The sequence below is a fragment of the Melospiza melodia genome, chromosome 18 (assembly GCF_035770615.1).
Source record: "Melospiza melodia melodia isolate bMelMel2 chromosome 18, bMelMel2.pri, whole genome shotgun sequence".
NCBI lineage: Eukaryota > Metazoa > Chordata > Aves > Passeriformes > Passerellidae > Melospiza > Melospiza melodia.
In genome coordinates, this window is record NC_086211.1 from 557144 (window position 1) to 574304 (window position 17161).

Below are 17161 nucleotides of genomic sequence, written 5' to 3' on the forward strand. Positions count from 1 at the left end.
CTCACTGTGTGCAGTGCCATCCTTGGCAAAAGCCTCCAAAGGATAAAACAGTGAAAAACCAGAGCACATTTCCTAGAACATGGGGAATGCTGAGAGCAAGAACCTGGGCATCACCTCTCACACTGTCACCACCAGGTCCCTGGCCTGGGCAGCAGGTGCCAGGCTGCTCACCGTGTCCTCATGACTTCAGCCCCAGCTGGCTGCCAGCCCAGGCCAACAGCAGCAAAGGAACAGCCCAAAACCCTCCCCAGCAGCACTGGGGCTGGGGAAGGCTGGGAGAGGCACGGCTGGTGAGCTTCACCCTCCCTACAGCAAGGTGAAGGGAACAGAGTGTTCTCTGCAGGACAGGGACAGCTCACCGTTCCAGTCACAGCTGGCTCCTGGAGGTGTCTGACATCTCATAAAAGTGGGCAGTGTCCCCAGTGCCTGGCTGCAGCTCCGTCCCAGCCCGGCTCTCCCCAGCGGGACCCAGAGCAGCCCGAGCCCAGCTGAGCAAAGGGGATTGCAGCTGCAGCAGCAGTGCAGGTGCTCGAGACTCAGCTGCCAGCCCAGGCCCTGTACTCTGCCCCGCTGTCTCCCAGGAGAGCACACCAAGGCTAGACCAGCTGCTTCACAAAAATCTGTATAACAAATGGTAATAAATTCTACAAGGAAGCACCACTTCCCTTAAATTCCTTATAAACTTCATGGCTTTCAGTTGAATAGTGAAATTGCACCAGGAACAACCTACAAAGCTGGTTTTCTTCTCAGGGCAGAGTTTTATCAAGCCTCAACTGTCAGCTGAAGAGACCCTTCCTGACCCTGTATTTATGACAGCCCTGAGCAGTGGCCGCTGCCTAGAGGCAGTTCCCTCTGTGCTGCATCTACCCCATCACCTCAGATACAGTAGACTAAATTCTCTGAAAAAGCTGCCACAAAGCACGAACTCTACAGCACCTGGCAGAACATTTCCAGCACTCCTCAACCTACCCAGGGTCATCCAGAGGTTTTGGGAAATGTGGCCACAGGACATCTTTCCTTATTTCTAAAGATGGAAGAATGGAACAAGCTTTTCCTAGACAAAGACATTTATTAAAAGTTAGTCTGAAATAAATTCCCCTAGTCCCCACAGATCTTTTCACTGTCCTTGCAGAAATGAAAACCAATGTGAGGAGATGAGTCCTTGAGCAGGGGCCAGAGGCAGGGAGGGCACAGCTGAGCCTCCAGGCCCCTCCTGGCAGTGATGCCAGAGGCAGGGAGGGCACAGGTGGCACTCCAGGCCCCTCATGGCTGCGATGCCAGCACAGGGAGGGCACAGCTAAGCCTCCAGGCCCCTCATGGCTGCGATGCCAGCGGCCATCCGGCGGGGCAGGCTCTTGGCAGCCTGGCGAAACTCCTCTGGCTTGGCCTTCAGCAGGGTCACGATGTTCTGCAGCGCCCGTGAGGGCTGCAGGCCCAGGGCATCCATCACGTTTATGAGATAATCTGCAAAATTAAGGAAAAATTGGTATTTAACCTGCAACAGACACTGTGAAATGAAAGCTATCCTTGGTGGTGACAGAGGGAATCCTGTCACGGAGAGCTCCCACCCTCAAGCACCACCCAGGCAGGAGCCCTGCATGGTGACAGAGCAGCCGTGGGTGACGAGAGCGGTGCCCAGGAGCTCACCAATGTCCGTGGCCAGCTGCTTGGTGGAGTGAGCTGTGAGCTGTGGGATCTGCAGGATGGCCTCGCAGTAGGTCTGCATGGTGGCCCTGGCAATGGAGCCCAGCCAGTAGTCAGCCACGTTGTCCAGCTCGGGCAGCTCCTCCCCTGCACACACAGTCCTGTTACCAGCACTGCTGAGCCGCCCTGGGCTGCCACAGCATGTAATCCTAGCTGGTTAATAACATCTCAACAGCTGATTAATAACTGGTTAATAACATCTGAACAGCTAATAAATAACTGGTTCATAACATCTGAACAGCTGATTAATAACTGGTTAATAACATCTGAACAGCTAATTAATAACTGGTTAATAACATCGGAACTGCTCCTTCCACAGGACATCCAGGTAGTCAGTTTATCAGCTGGTTCTGGACTAATCTAAGCAGTCATGTACTCCCCCTGTGCTGTACACCACTGGCATGAGCTCCAGACCCAAAACACTCCCTGGGTTACCCTCCAGGTAAGTCACTTCCAAAGGGCTGATGGGTGACCAGCTGGGACAGGGCACTGCCTGGCACTCCTACAGGATCCTCTTCCAGGAGCAGTTTGCAAACATGGCAGTGACAAGGATTCTCAAGAGGTTTTTTCCAGCCCTGAAGGCAGTCTGTGTTCCATTAACGTTTTGAAAATTATCGAGGCATTACAACATGGAAATGCTTCAAGGTGACATAACAGTAATGCAAAAGCCTGAACTAAAGAGTGTATTTGCGGAAGGTTCCAAGAAGACTGTAAATACCAAGCTCTATGCCTTCTTTACTGTCTGTGGAAATAATAACACCATAAAGAGACTAAATCCAGCACGCCAGGTACACTGCCAACCTGCAGGGAAAGGCATTAGGTGGCCACTGCTGTACCTGCAGCAGGATTAGTGACACAGCAGGCAGGGCCAGTCCCCTGGAGCAGGAACAGGAGCCAAAACCCAACAGAACTCTTCAGACCCCAAACCTCCATTTTAATGAACACCAAACTCACACAGACCAAGCCAAAGCTTCCAGTTTGAATGAAACAAAAACAAGTTTTACTCATGATTTAGAGGCTCTTCCTGGGTTTTACCAAAGGACTCTTGGAAGAAACAGTGTGAAAGGGTGTCCAACGGTTTTGTCACTGTATCACATCCCACCCGCGTGATGCCAGGATGGGAAAGCTTTCCCCAGACACCCAAGCCTTTGGTCTCACCATACCTTGCTCTGGGGGGTATGGCAGCTTTCCAGCATGTAATGCCAGCTCCAAAGCAGAATCCTCTTGAGTGACAAATGGCTCAAGGTGCAGAGGAAGAGACATAATGTATTGCCCAATCTAGAATAAAAACACCAAAAGCTGAGTCACTGAACAAATGCAAGGCAAGTCCTTTACACAGAAAAGGTCAGCTGCAGTAAATACACCTGAAAGCAGAGATCTGAGCCTGACAGCCACTCACTCACCTACAAATTGGCTCTCGTGCATCATTACACTTGGTACAAGAAACAGTTTTTCACAAGGTCAGAGAAGCAGCCACTGAAACACTCATGGTAAGAAAGACCTGTACAGAGAACTGCTACTCCAAGCAAATCTTTGCTCTCTGGAGTGTTCCCAGCAATTTGTTTTCTAGAGCAGAAAGACAGCTGAGTTCTCTTACATTGCTGATGTATTCCAGAGGGGTCAGGCTGAAGTTTGGCAGGTCATCTGTCAGGGTCTCACCAAGGCCACCAGAACTCCAGCCCTGTAAGGCAGAAAGGGCAGGATGAATCAATGACCTCCCAGAGCACGAAGCCTGTCAGCATTTTAGAAAGGGGTGACCCAACAACATGAACTGCGACTACCCAAGGCATTCTAGGAAGCAAACACAGATGGTGGGAAAACTTCACCACATTATCCCTCAGGCCCAAAACACCCACTCTTTTTCTGCCCAGCTCCCTGTGGGAAACATGCTCACATGGGTCAGAAAAGCAACACCTCAAACAAACAGCGGAGCCTTCAAACACCTGTGCTGCAAAGGCTGTGGGTGAGGGAAGGGAAAATGTTCCACTGCCTGCAGCACCGGGGAGAACCGCTCTGAGCAGGAGACAGCTAAGCAACACTGACCCAAGGGATCCCCCCAGAAACACTGACCCAAGGGATCCCCACAAACACTGACCCAAGGGATCCCCCCCAGCAACACTGACCCAAGGGATCCCCCCCAGCAACACTGACCCAAGGGATCCCCCCCAGCAACACTGACCCAAGGGGTCCCCCCCACAAACACTGACCCAAGGGATCCCCCCCAGCAACACTGACCCAAGGGATCCCCACAAACACTGACCCAAGGGATCTCCCCCACAAACACTGACCCAAGGGATCCCCCCACAAACACTGACCCAAGGGATCCCCCCAGAAACACTGACCAAAGGGATCCCCAGCAATGCTGACCCAAGGGATCCCCCCCACAAACACTGACCCAAGGGATCCCCCCAGAAACACTGACCCAAGGGATCCCCCCAGAAACACTGACCAAAGGGATCCCCAGCAATGCTGACCCAAGGGATCCCCCCCACAAACACTGACCCAAGGGATCCCCACAAACACTGACCCAAGGGATCCCCACAAACACTGACCCAAGGGGTCCCCCCCACAAACACTGACCCAAGGGATCCCCCCCACAAACACTGACCCAAGGGAACCCCAGCAACACTGACCCAAGGGATCCCCCACAAACACTGACCCAAGGGATCCCCCCCCAGCAACACTGACCAAAGGGATCCCCACAAACACTGACCCAAGGGATCCCCCCAGAAACACTGACCCAAGGGATCCCCCCAGAAACACTGACCCAAGGGATCCCCCCAGAAACACTGACCCAAGGGATCCCCACAAACACTGACCCAAGGGATCCCCACAAACACTGACCCAAGGGATCCCCACAAACACTGACCCAAGGGATCCCCACAAACACTGACCCAAGGGATCCCCCCCCAGCAACACTGACCCAAGGGATCCCCACAAACACTGACCCAAGGGATCCCCACAAACACTGACCCAAGGGATCCCCCCAGAAACACTGACCCAAGGGATCCCCACAAACACTGACCCAAGGGATCCCCACAAACACTGACCCAAGGGATCCCCCCACAAACACTGACCCAAGGGATCCCCCACAAACACTGACCCAAGGGATCCCCCACAAACACTGACCCAAGGGATCCCCCCCAGCCCCAGTGACCCAAGGGACCCCCCATGCAATCCCCCCTGCTGGCCCCCCGTGCCCACCTCCATGCTGGGCAGCAGCAGCAGCTGCTGTTTGATGCGCAGGAACACCGAGTCGAAGGCCAGCTGGTGCGACTGCTGGTTCAGGCGCGCCAGCGCCGCCCGCGACGGCGACAGCAGCGCCAGGTTACTGGTGCCCTTCTCCTGCCACACACAGACAAACTGTCACACACAGCAGCCTGCCGTGCCACACAGGGGCTGCGCTGACACACAGGGCTTTTAGCAGGCCATCCCTGCGCAGCAGAGCTTTCTCTGTGATGGCACACATCACGTTTCTTTTGGAATGACCCTATTCCAAGCAGTTATTCAGGACAGAAACTGCCACTGCTCCCTGAACTGCAGGACAAGCAATCAGCACCACATTCCAGCCTCCCCAGGCTCTGGCACATGCTGGACACTGAGAAACTTGCAGAGAAGGTGGCAAAACTGCCTTTTACTCAAAGGACACAACTGATACCCTGCATGGAATTAAGTTCTACCTGAAGAGGACGCGTGGAACTGGACAGTTCAGTCAAGCTTTGAAGTCAGACACATGACACTGAAGGTGGAACCACAAAAATTGCAGGGAAACCAAGTGCAGAAGAAATCAAAACATTTTGAGGAAATAAAACTCATAACCTTGAATTCACTACTGCATGTGACCAATGGTGGCAAACAACTTAGATCCATGAGAAGATAACTAAAGGCATTCTACCCTGCTCACAGATCCATGCATGAATGATCCTGCAGAATTCTGTTTCAGACTGGACAGGGCAGCAGAGCCTAAGTGGCAGAGGAAGCCTCAGAATGTGGTGTGTGGGCTCCAGAATTTGAGATGGCTCCAACACAACCTTCCCAATGCTCAGTGTGATAAAATCTCCCTCACCTGAGCTGATAAGGGCTTGTTCACAAAACAGAGCCAGCATCTGGGGAGATGCAATGAGTCCAGACTCCCTGGGTTTGGACATTTCATCTCTCTGTGTATCAGTGTCTCTGCAGAACACAGCCCAAGGAAAGGCTGCAGCCCAGCATGAAAAGTCACTAGAATGGAGGGGGAATCCAGGTGTCATCTACCCACTATGGGCCCAAGAGCACACTGTAATAGAGGCAATCTCCAGGCACCAGGGCTACCTTCAGAGTGTAAAGTGTTTCCATAAGGCTGGCATACTCAGATGGATTCTCCTTCGAGAGATAATTGTATTCCTGCCAGGGATTTTTTATGGAGCTCTTCCTTTCTGCAGAACTGGTGTCCTGCAAGCCAGAAAAACTGCAAGGGCTGTAGGAGTCTGAGAGATACTTCCCAGCAGTTGACAAAATCCTGAAAACAAGTACACAAAAGTCACCAGCAGAATCCTCTGGACTCAGCAGTCCCGTCCTCATGCTGTGCCAGGGACCAGCACCACCCTTGAGTGACCTCAAGGGAGAGCATTCACTGACAGAGCCCTGCAGCCAGCCCTCTCATCCCCTGTGCAGCTCCCCAGCTGCAGAAGGGCTGGGAGAACGGGGGGGTTTGTGCTCTGGGAGGGCAGAGGGGCCCCACTGAGCTCTGCAGGCTGGGCTCTTCTGCAGTCACACCGAGTACTGAAGGAACCACAGCCAGGGCACTACACTGCTCACAACAGGGAGTAGCAAGACCCACGTGCTGCCTGTGCCTACCCTGCTCGGGTTACACGGAACCCATCAGGTAAGGCACACCCACACATTTCAGCACGTGATTCACGCCCCATGTCACAAGGATCCTGCCAATTTGATCTGGTGGAAAATTCCTCCCTGACCCCATCTGGCAGCCCACTGGAAAAGGATTCTTGGGACTGCCTCAGGAGCACGGCTGGGCAGAACAGTCTATGCCCCATCTCTGACATGTCAAAGCATGGGGAAGGGGAATCAGTGGTGCCTTTTCCTCCATGCTCTATGCAACCAAAACACCTTGGAGTTTGTTTTCTTTCAACTTGGTTCCTACATTGGCAGCTCTGAATTAAGGTCACCAGTGCCCACCTGTTGGCCAGCTGCTGCTCAAAGTCTCCACACTGATGAAGGAGTTCACCACAAATGGAAATTATCCTGGGAAAGAACAAGACAAAAACACACTGTGAGATCTGAGGCAGATAATGCCAGACCCCCCTCAGAGAACCCATCTCAGACCCATGTCAAGTAATTATGAAAAGCCATAACCAAACCACAGCCCACACATCAGTCAAGAGTCAATCTGGTGGCTAACTCTGCATCCATTTGGTAACACTGATTTGTTTTTGCCCAATGGCCTCATCCATATGCTACTTCTTGTCATCGTGGGAAGGCCAGCTCAGTGTCACTGGGAAAAATCCTAAGAGCTGCTAATATTACAAGTGACATGAGATCAGCCTTGCTCCAGGCAGGGTGGGGAGCCCCACAGCCCTGCCCGTGCCAGGAGCAACCTGAAACCCAGGAGTGACACTGGTGCTCGCAGCAGCACAGCGAGCTCAGCCCTGTGTTCTGCACTGAGAACTTGTGTAAACTGACCCCGAGTGGTTCCCTTTCAGCTTGGATACAAAAATCAGCTCAGAGCCAGACAAACAAACCCAAAGCCTGTACCGGACAGAGTTTTGGAAGGCAGTCCAGTCCTCCTGGAACGGGGAATCTGCCAGGACATCATCCAGTTTACATTTCTTTCGTATGGACTGCAGTGTGTTTGTGAAGTCAGATGTGTACCTGCAGAGAGAAAAGGAGCAGAGAGAAGCACCAGCATAAGAGAACAGACTGGAGAGCAGCACGAAGGCATGTCCTGTGATCTGTCCAGTCAGTCCTCTGCAAGGCCCAGAAAGAACCAGAAACACTAGAAGGACTGCAGAAGAGACACTCTGGCTCCACTCCAAACAGGTGGATGTGAAGGACTGATCAGCCACAGCCCACTCCAGCCCAGACCAGAAGACAAGGAGCACAAAAGATGCAGTGTGGCTGCCTCAGTCTGCTGCCTGTGGATTACCAGGAGCTCTCCCTGCCCATGAGAAGGAAGGACTAAGATATTTTAGTTACCACTACATTGGCCATCTCCTAGGAAAGACCAGGAAAACTTAATCCAGCTCCTGCTATTCCAACATCACTTGGCTCTTACTCCAGGAACATGGTGACAACAATCTCATGAATTTGTTTTCTCAGCTACTCCCCAGATGAGAACACGGATAAAGAGAAGAACATTTTGTTTTCCACCCACCCCCATTTTCTTTTTAATAATGCCCATAAGCTGGAGGCAGGTATATTGCTCTCTAATTGCCTATAAAGAAGGTGAGATCAGAGACTTGTGCTTTCCTCTTTCCCCTTCCCAAAGGGCAGCAATACCTGATTCATACGTTGTGAGCAGCTCTTTCAGCACCGTGAAGGAATATGGAGTAAATCAGTATCGGAATAGGAAAGTGATACTTTAAGACAAGAACTAAGAGTGAATCTCACTCTGGGGTATCTCAGACTTACAGGCAGATCCTGAATGTGAGGTCACTTGTCCCAGTAACTGTGTATTCACACAATCAGTAGGGTAGGAGAAGACCTCCAAGATAATCAAGTTCAACCTCCAGACTTATTTCCCCACTGAGATCTACTTTCATCAGCCTAATTTGCCTTATTTTGTTTTGGGAAACGTTTTCTCCTTCAAAAGTATTTATTAAAAATGAAAAAACTCTCCCCAACCAGAATCGGAAACAGCTGGCAAGCCTTTGATTTAGCCATAAAAATCTTCCATTTTTCCTCTAGAAAACAGCCCGTGCTGGAATGAAGCAGCAAGGGGGATATTGATGACTCATGGCACAGTCAGAGACACTTTCTGCTCTCAGGCATTTTCCATAAACCACCAAGGCCTTGGATGAATGGAGCAGTAGCTAAAGGCAGCTTACTTGGAGAAGAGGGCCTTGAGGGCCCTGAGCAGCCCACACACGCCCAGGCCATCCGTGAGCTTGACGCAGCTGTCGATGGCCCCGGCCGCCAGCGTGAACAGCTTGCTGACCGAGTGGCTCAGCTCCTGCACACAATCAATCACCTCCCAGTGCTCCTAGATAACGACAGGAACAACAACGCTGAGCCTGCCTCTGCTTCCAGGCAAGAGAAACACACCTTGTGTAACACAGCGCTCTCTGGTACCCTCCTTTCCCGTGAAACTCCAGAGGCAGAGCCATGCTGCTGCTCCCACCCTCCTGCCCATGGACTGCAACAACAGCCAGGCTGCCAAACCCTGAGCTCCCCGGGGAAAAACAGCTCTGCCAACAGCAGAATCTTCTGCACATGAAAGTTAATATAGCCAAAAGGGAGAGGGGCAAAGAGAGCAGTAACTGTGACATAGACCCCAGTGTTTAGGGGAAGCTTCAGCCTCTCCCAGCACAGCTGAGCAAAGACTGGTACATTACCAAGGGCACTGCACTGATCTGGATGAGGAGATTCTCTTCTTCCAGGTCTCCATACTCGAGCTGATAGGGCTTGTAGGGAGCATACACCACTTCCACGAGCTCCATCACTTTCACCAGGTTCTGCTCCTCTACAAAGAATCACATGTTTAGTCTACAAAGAGATGAATATGTTACTAAAAGCCTCATTTCAAGCTGCTAAAGCATGCTGCCTGCACAGGTTTGGAATGCTGCCCAACAGCTTCAATCTCAACTACACAGATTGGGTTTTTTATTTTTTAGAAAGAAGATTATTATCTCTACCTGCTTCCTAAAACCAAGATGTTCTACCTCAACAAGTGTCTCAAGAAAATTAGCACTCACTGACCCAAAACAGCCTGGGTGACAAAAATCTATCAAACATTCCAACCTACAGCAGAAGAATTGAAACCATCTGAGAAGTGAAACACATTACTCCCACGGCGTCAAACAGGGGCAATCCTCATTTATCAGAAAGCCTAGTTCACACTTGAAATAATTGACACTAATTCACTTCATTCAGCACTACTGTGCCAGTGTTCATCACCCAGAGCTGAACGAGAAGCACAGACTCAGCCTCTCAGTGCCGTGCCTGAGCAGGGAGCTGCCAGCCCAAACACAAAGCAGGGCTGAATGATTATTGCCCAAATCAGAACTGGACACCAGCTGTTCTCACACAGCTCTGCCAAACTCCAACCTGCAGCTGACCTAATTTGCTTTGAATCCTGGCTATCAGAAAAGGCTGTCCCACCCTGAGGACAGGAAAGCAATGGAGCAGGCTGCCCAAAGCCAGCACTGCCTCTGCGCTGGGACACTTTGGAGACCAGACTGAAGAGCACCCCAAGCACAGCCTGACCTCACTGCAGGTCCTGCCCGGAGCAGGAGGCTGGACCACATCATCTCCCAAGGTCCCTTCCAAACTGAATTATCCTGTGAATCACAGCTGAGCCCTCCCCTCACACACACACACGCAGGAACTGGTTTGAGTCTCCTCAGCTGAGTCACCTGGCCTTTCCATTCTTGAGATATTTATTTTCTCAAACGTCTTACCCCACACTAAAAGAGATAGAAATAGAGGCCTTGGGTGTTTTTTTAAACACACTCAGACAACAGTTCAACAGTAGTCTTCCTATTCCATCATCTTCTACAATCTGGCATTATTTTTCCAAGTCCTTTTTACTAATTTCTATAATGAACCACAAATTAAATAAGAAAATGACTGATGTGTATGCAACCAGCCTGACAACAGACACAGTCACACTCCCTGACATTGCCCAGCAATCATAATTTACAGGATCAAGAAAGAATCTGGGTTTAAACAGCTCAAGACAATGTTATGAGGAACCAAACACAGGAAGCACAGCATCAGAAATGCTCCATTAGCCTTAATTTTGGATTTTCCCACAGCCAGCCTTTGAAGCAGCCCCACCAAATTCATAAGGGTCTATAAATAGCCAACAGCTCCAGTCAGGTGTAAGCTTGTGCAAACAGCACCTCACTGCAGTGTGGTTTGCAGGCATCACTCAGCAATCATGACCAAAAAGACAAATGTCCCAGGGAGGGGAAACCACAGGGCAGATTTGGAAACAAACACTGAAGATGCTGCTGGGAAAAAACACTGGGCATTGTCACCTGATTAAACCCTAAGCCAGCAGCAACAGAAAAACTACAAAAACAAATACAAGCATCCAATGGATGCAGCCTTCAAGCAGGTTTTCTCTTGTTTAGTGAGATGTGATAACTCCAGGAAACTCCTCAACTTTTCTGCTTTGTCATCTCTCACAATGGGCCTCGCTGCCTCCCTGGAGACATTTCCTTGTCTGGGAGACAGAAGAAACAGTAAATCTTGTAAAAGGAGAAGTGCTAAATGCTATTTACCCTGCAGAGCCAGCTCAGGACAGGGCAGCTTCAGGAAACTCAGTGTTGTGTCAACAGCTCAGGTGTAAGATACACACACACAACCACAAAGGTGCAAGTGCCGTGGAACTGGGCACTGCTCAGAAGAGATAATCCCCCCCTCCACCTAAAACTAAACAAAATCCCACAATGGGACTTCACAAAGGGCCAGCACAGAATGGCAGAACGCAGAGGCAGAGCCTTACTGAGGTTTGGCAGCATGGCCACCTCCAGCCCCTTGGCAAAGTGCACGGTGGCATCGTGGAGCTCCAGCAGCTGGGCCAGCTTGGTGTCCTGGCCCGTCCTCTCCATGGCAGTGCTGAGACACACGGGGATGGAAGGCACCAGGGCTCCCAGGGTCTGAATCAACAGCACCGTCACCACTTCATGCGGGTTCTTGAAAACCTGTGGCAGCAGAACAGCTACTGGCAAAGCACGTCACCTGAGAGGACACACAGCAGAGAGAGCAGCTCCCACGCCTGGAACACCCCACAAGGGGTGAGGAACCCAGAGGTGTCAGCTCAGGCTGCAGGAGCCACGCTGACCTACACACAGACAGCAGCAAGTCCAGGCAGTACATGGAGTACAGCCACCAAGAAACTAGAAAACAAGCACAGGTCAAAAACTGAATTCAGAACACAGGCACTAGAGTGGTTCTAAAAACACCTGGCAAAAGAGGGCATTTGAAACAGAGCGCTCAAGTTTACACAGGTATGTTGGGAAACAACATGAATCAGTAAAATATGAAGAAATAGGACTCTATCAGCCAAATTACTGGTCAGATAGGCAGAAGTCAGTAGTGGAAAGGCTGGAAAGTCTGTAATCAGCTGAGAATCAGCCACTCCACTAGCATAAAACTTTTTACAGCCTCCACTGTGACTTTTTCATCAGCTATTCTGCTCATTTGCTTTGAAAGCTGGGTTTACCATCAGAAAGGTCCCAGAGTTTTTCAGAAAGCAGAAGCAACACAGGAGATGGAGTGACAGGAGCCATGCCCCACGTGCCATTTCTCACAATACCCAGTTCAAAGAATATCTGCTAAAATGTAACCTGACATCTGACCTGTAAGTCACATCGAATCATTAGGCAGAAAAAATACATTTCAAGGAAACACTGAGCTCCTCTGCAGCGCAGGCCTTGCACTGACACTGGCTTTGTCACACGAAGATAAGAATCTCTTACCCTTCATGGATGAAAAACTCTTCATCAATATGAACTTACTTCTCCGTTTCACCAAAGGACAAAAACTTTTTTTGATCCTACATTATTCTTGGCAGGGAAAACAAGTACACAGACTGCAAGGGGTGACAGCAGAAGCCCCCAGATATCTTACACAGAGCAACATGCATCAGTCCAGCGTGACCTTGAGGGCTTCCTCCAGGCCAAGTGATAAAGCAATTCAGGCATTTCAAATGTCTTGCAACAGAACACATTTACAACACCATCAAATTAGTTTTAACTTAAGATACAGATGAAAGTGATAGAGCAGCTTTAATGTCAATAACACGGCAACCTTGCTGCTGGTGGAACAGCAGAGCTCCAATCCTGCCTGCAAGGGCTGGACCAGGAGCAGTCAGAGGGCTGCAAACACCAGCCTGCAGCAGGTGTGCCCAGAGTGTAACTGAGGGTGAGCAGCCAGGAGCTGCCCAAGGCTGTGTGAGGATGCAGAGGGTGCCCTGCCCTGTCCCCTCCCAGCAGCAGAGCCTGGCACTGCACCTGTGCTGCCCACTGCAGCTGGCTGTGCCAGGTGCCCAGGAGGGTGTCGTACAGCTCGGTCAGCTGGCGATCCAAGCTCAGGTCACTCTGGCAAAGATCCTGCCACACGGCCACCAGCTGCACCTGATGGGGAACAGAACATCTGATAGGAAAACTGACAGGCCACAGGTCCTGCTTTTGCTATGCCAAACCCAGCACTCCCCATGCACAGCACTTCTGCCAAAACATGAGGCTCCCCCTCGTGCCCCTCTCCCTTTTCAGCATAACATATAATTCAGCACCACAGAAGGAAAAGACTTTCAGCTTCTTAGTGATTCAAAGATTTAATTAACATTGGTATTTTACTCATAAAACGAGATTGCAACTGATACTCCCACATAATAGTTGAAATAGTTGGCAAGCCCCAGTCTTGAACTTAATCCTCAAAAGTCACAGTCATGTGAGAAATCTGAAGCTCAGGTTATGGCTACAGAACTGTCTGGAATTCCAACTTTTAATCTTACCTGAAAAGAGTTTAGAGAAGTCAGCAGCTGGCAAGTTGCAGTAATAAAGTTACTGCTGACATGGCCACATCCAGAGCAAAGCTAAGTAAAACCATGAGGCACAGAGAAATCAAGCAGAACACACACAGCCTGTGTCTGCTGCAGGAAGGGACAGGGCCCGAGTGGAGAATTACTCCTGCAACACGGGGAGTACGCAAGGCTGCTAGAGCCAGCAAGAGAAGGCACAGAAGGAAATCGAGAGAGAACAGGTGCCATCCCCCAGCACAGCACAGCTGAGATCCGCGGGGCAGCAGCTCCCTCTGCAGTCAGAGCCCAGCAAGAATTCACCGCTACTCCTCCTCGTTAAAGCGTCACCAAAACACTTACCTTGTGACACTTGTAATAGTAAGCCAGGAGCTGGGGCATCCGATCGATTTCAGTGAAGACTTTAACAAACATTTTTGCCTGATCTAAACAAAACAAAATAACAGGCATCAGGATCAGCCTCAAAGCTGAGGGTGAGACATCAGTCTGAGCAAGAACTCCTCTTCTAAGGGAGCAGGCACAATGGTCTACACAGAAACAGACAACTTCATCTTCGTTTGCTTATCTTCTCAAACAGGAGCAGAACTGCCTGAAACCCACCCTCACACAAGATCAGACAGCAGACACAATGAATGAATTTACCTTCCTAACCAGCACATAGTGCTAACACATCCAGTATTAAAGCTAGAGCATTTCCTAGAAGGAAATAATTAGCTTATAGAAACAAGCCAGCACTTACAAACCTAAAGCATACCTGACAAAGGCCTCATCTTTGCTTTCACCTGTCCTCAAAATGACACCTGTGCCTCAGACTGACTCATGGCACAGCTGCTCCTGCACACAGCTTAGAAACACAGGTTCCTCAAAACTCTGGTTTGTACCCCACAGCCCCAGATCCCTGCAGGAGCTCGAGGTGCACAGAGATGAGTGTCAACAACCAGAACAACTACTGTTCAGAAGCACTGACAGCAGCACAGGGAAAGAACAGCACAAAGAACTGCCCAAAAAGACCAAATTTCTAAGGACAATTTGCAAAGCTGCTTTTACAAAGTAGTAGGAAGTCAGAACACTTCCTAACAAACTTCCTCCCTGATTACACGAATAACAGCATGCTAACAGAAAGCCAAGGCCCTTCTGCTTATTTGAGCAGTACATCCACGTGGCCCATAAAATCTTCTTGTTTCCTGCAGTGACCACTGGTACATCAAACCACAGGAAAATCAAAGCACGCTGGCCTGCAGGCAGCTGCAGAGCCCAAAACATTCCAGGGCACCTGCTCCACCAGGAGAAGCTCAGGAGCCAGTGCCAGGAGGCTTCAGGACACCAACTCTCCACCCAAACTGTCTCAAAGAGGTTTTAAAGACCATAAACTCAGTGCTGACAGTAAATGCCACCAGGAGCTACTGACCTACAGACTGGGAGTTGAAAGCAGCAACAATCTGGGGGCTGGCCATGGCCTCCAGGCGGTTCTTCAGCGCCTCCAGGTGCACGCACTTCTCTGAGTAATCCGGCGTGTCCACCAGCATGGCCAGGCTGCTCTGCATGCTCGTCAGCTTGGCTGAGATCAGGGACACGTCCTGCCAGCAGGAAAGGCAGCCTGTTACCCAGGGCAACCTCAGACAGCATCAGCATCAGCACCAGGGACGTGTTTCACAGCCGCCTCAAAAACCGGCTTTTAAACGCAGCTCCCTGAAAAGCTGCAGGCACAAATACCAAATAATTCAGTGTTTACCTGTGTTTTAAGAGTCTCCTCAATATCTGCACTTAGCGTGCTCCATTTGTCTGCTTCCTGAAGTGACTCGGCAGCCAGCTGCATCCTGGACTTCACCCGGTCAATCTCGACCAGGACCTGAGGAAAAAACAACACCATGTTATTTTGTTTTGTTACACCCTGAAACAAAAAATGGCTCTCACATGTGCTTGGGAGTTAGCTTCTGCTTAAATTTTAAAAACAAAAAGATGTGAAAAGATTTTATTGTTGCAGAAGATAAGATGGTTTGAAGGAGCTAGAGATGTAAAATCATCTTTCAAAATCAAATAACAGGTTGGTTTGAATATTGGTCTTGTTCTTTTAGTATTCACTTGGCCTGAAAATGCTGTGCACCCCAGGCAGAAACGAGAGCCCCCAGCCAGGAACCAGCAGCTCTGAACAAACACCTCAGCAGCTGTTCCTCAGGACATGCAGCCTGCACAGCTGTGTCACACTCACCTTTCCACTACTGATGTTAAAAGAAGTGCTTTTGCCTATCTTAAGTTCACAAGGTTATTTCACATGAACAGTTCTGCAACTTTTAGAATTTCACAAGCTGCAGATAAACGCTAAGAACTGACCTGCATGGACTGAGCTGTGTCTTCTTCAAACTTCTTTATATCCTCTTTAACGAGGATCATCTGCTCCTTCAGGAATGTTGCCTCCTGTTTCAAGACTTCCACTTCCCGGAGGACTCTGGGCATGTTCTGGAGAGCCTGGTGGCTTGTTTCTGCAGGAACACAGGGCAGCCAGTGAGGAGGGTGGCAGCCCTTGCAGGAACAGGTAAGCTTTCAATAACCTTATCTAACCTTTAGCTCTTGAAAAAACCCAATGCTAAAAAACAGAGCAAAGCACCAAACAACAAATCTTCAGCTGAATCTTTAAATATGTATTTTATCATGGGATCGTTTAGGTTTAAAAAAGCCCTCTGAGACCACCAAGTCCGACTGTTCCCCATAGTCCACTCCCGTTCTCCTTGCACTGCCAAGGCCACCGCTAACTCATGTCCCCAAGTGCCACATGCACACGGCTTTTTAACCTTCCAGGGACTCCAACACTGCCCTGGGCAGCCAGGGCTGGGCAGCCCTTTTGGAGAAGACATTTACGCTGTTATCCCACCTAACGCAGCGCTGGCAGCAGCTGCCGCTTCCCAGCATTTAACGCGGATGTGTCGGAGAGCAGCCGCGAGACCCGAGATGGGCGCTTGGATCCCCGGTGCGGCCAGGCCGGGCTCGCCCCCGCGGGCTGGGGCGGCCGGCACAGCTCTGCCCGTGTGCCCCGGGCGGATGCCGGGGCGGGGACGCGCAGGAGCCGAACGGGGCCCGCCGAGCCCGGCCCGAGCCGCGCCCGCACCTTCCACGGCGTTGTTGACCTCCTGGATGAAGAGCTGCAGCTTCATCACCAGCGTGGCGGCGTGCGCGTCCACCTTGCCCGGGGCCTCCTGCTGCACGGCGCGGAACGCCGCGTTCACCCAGCCCTTCACCTCGAACTCGTCCGACAGGAACCGCGAGAAGTCCATCGCGGGGCACCGGGGCACAGCGGGGATAGCCGGGGGGACGGCGGGGGGACAGCCCCGGCGGCTGCGGCCCGGCCCCGCCGCGCACCCGGAAACGCGGGGCGGTCCGGGGCTGAGAACGGGGCGGGCCCGGGGCTGAGAACAGGGCTGAGAACGGGGCGGGCCGGGGCTGAGAACGGGGCGGGCCGGGGCTGGGAACGGGGCGGGCCGGGGCTGAGAACGGGGCGGGCCCGGGGCTGAGAACGGGGCGGGCCCGGGGCTGAGAACGGGGCGGGCCGGGGCTGGGAACGGGGCGGGCCGGGGCGGTCCCAGGGCCCTGAACGGGGCGGGCCGGGGGCGGGCCGGGGGCTGAGAACGGGGCGGGCCCGGGGCTGAGAACGGGGCGGGCCGGGGCGGTCCCAGGGCCCTGAACGGGGCGGGCCGGGGGCGGGCCGGGGGCGGGCCGGGGGCGGGCCGGGGGCGGGCCGGGGGCGGGCCGGGGGCGGGC

General features: G+C 51.7%; 1 protein-coding gene across 1 annotated transcript; it reads right to left on the bottom strand.

The window, feature by feature from the left end:
• Nucleotides 1-1049: 1049 nt before the first annotated feature.
• Nucleotides 1050-16767, bottom strand: COG7 (component of oligomeric golgi complex 7). Its single transcript, XM_063171508.1, has 17 exons — nucleotides 16512-16767; nucleotides 15740-15888; nucleotides 15141-15257; nucleotides 14817-14985; nucleotides 13751-13833; nucleotides 12882-13004; nucleotides 11372-11570; nucleotides 9255-9382; nucleotides 8748-8902; nucleotides 7456-7572; nucleotides 6880-6945; nucleotides 6016-6202; nucleotides 4909-5049; nucleotides 3302-3385; nucleotides 2868-2982; nucleotides 1648-1791; nucleotides 1050-1464 (listed from the first exon to the last, which is right to left on the bottom strand). Exons 1-17 carry the CDS (start codon nucleotides 16675-16677, stop codon nucleotides 1298-1300), a joined length of 2310 nt encoding a protein of 769 aa, XP_063027578.1. The 5' UTR covers nucleotides 16678-16767; the 3' UTR covers nucleotides 1050-1297.
• Between the last annotated feature and the right edge of the window lie 394 nt (nucleotides 16768-17161).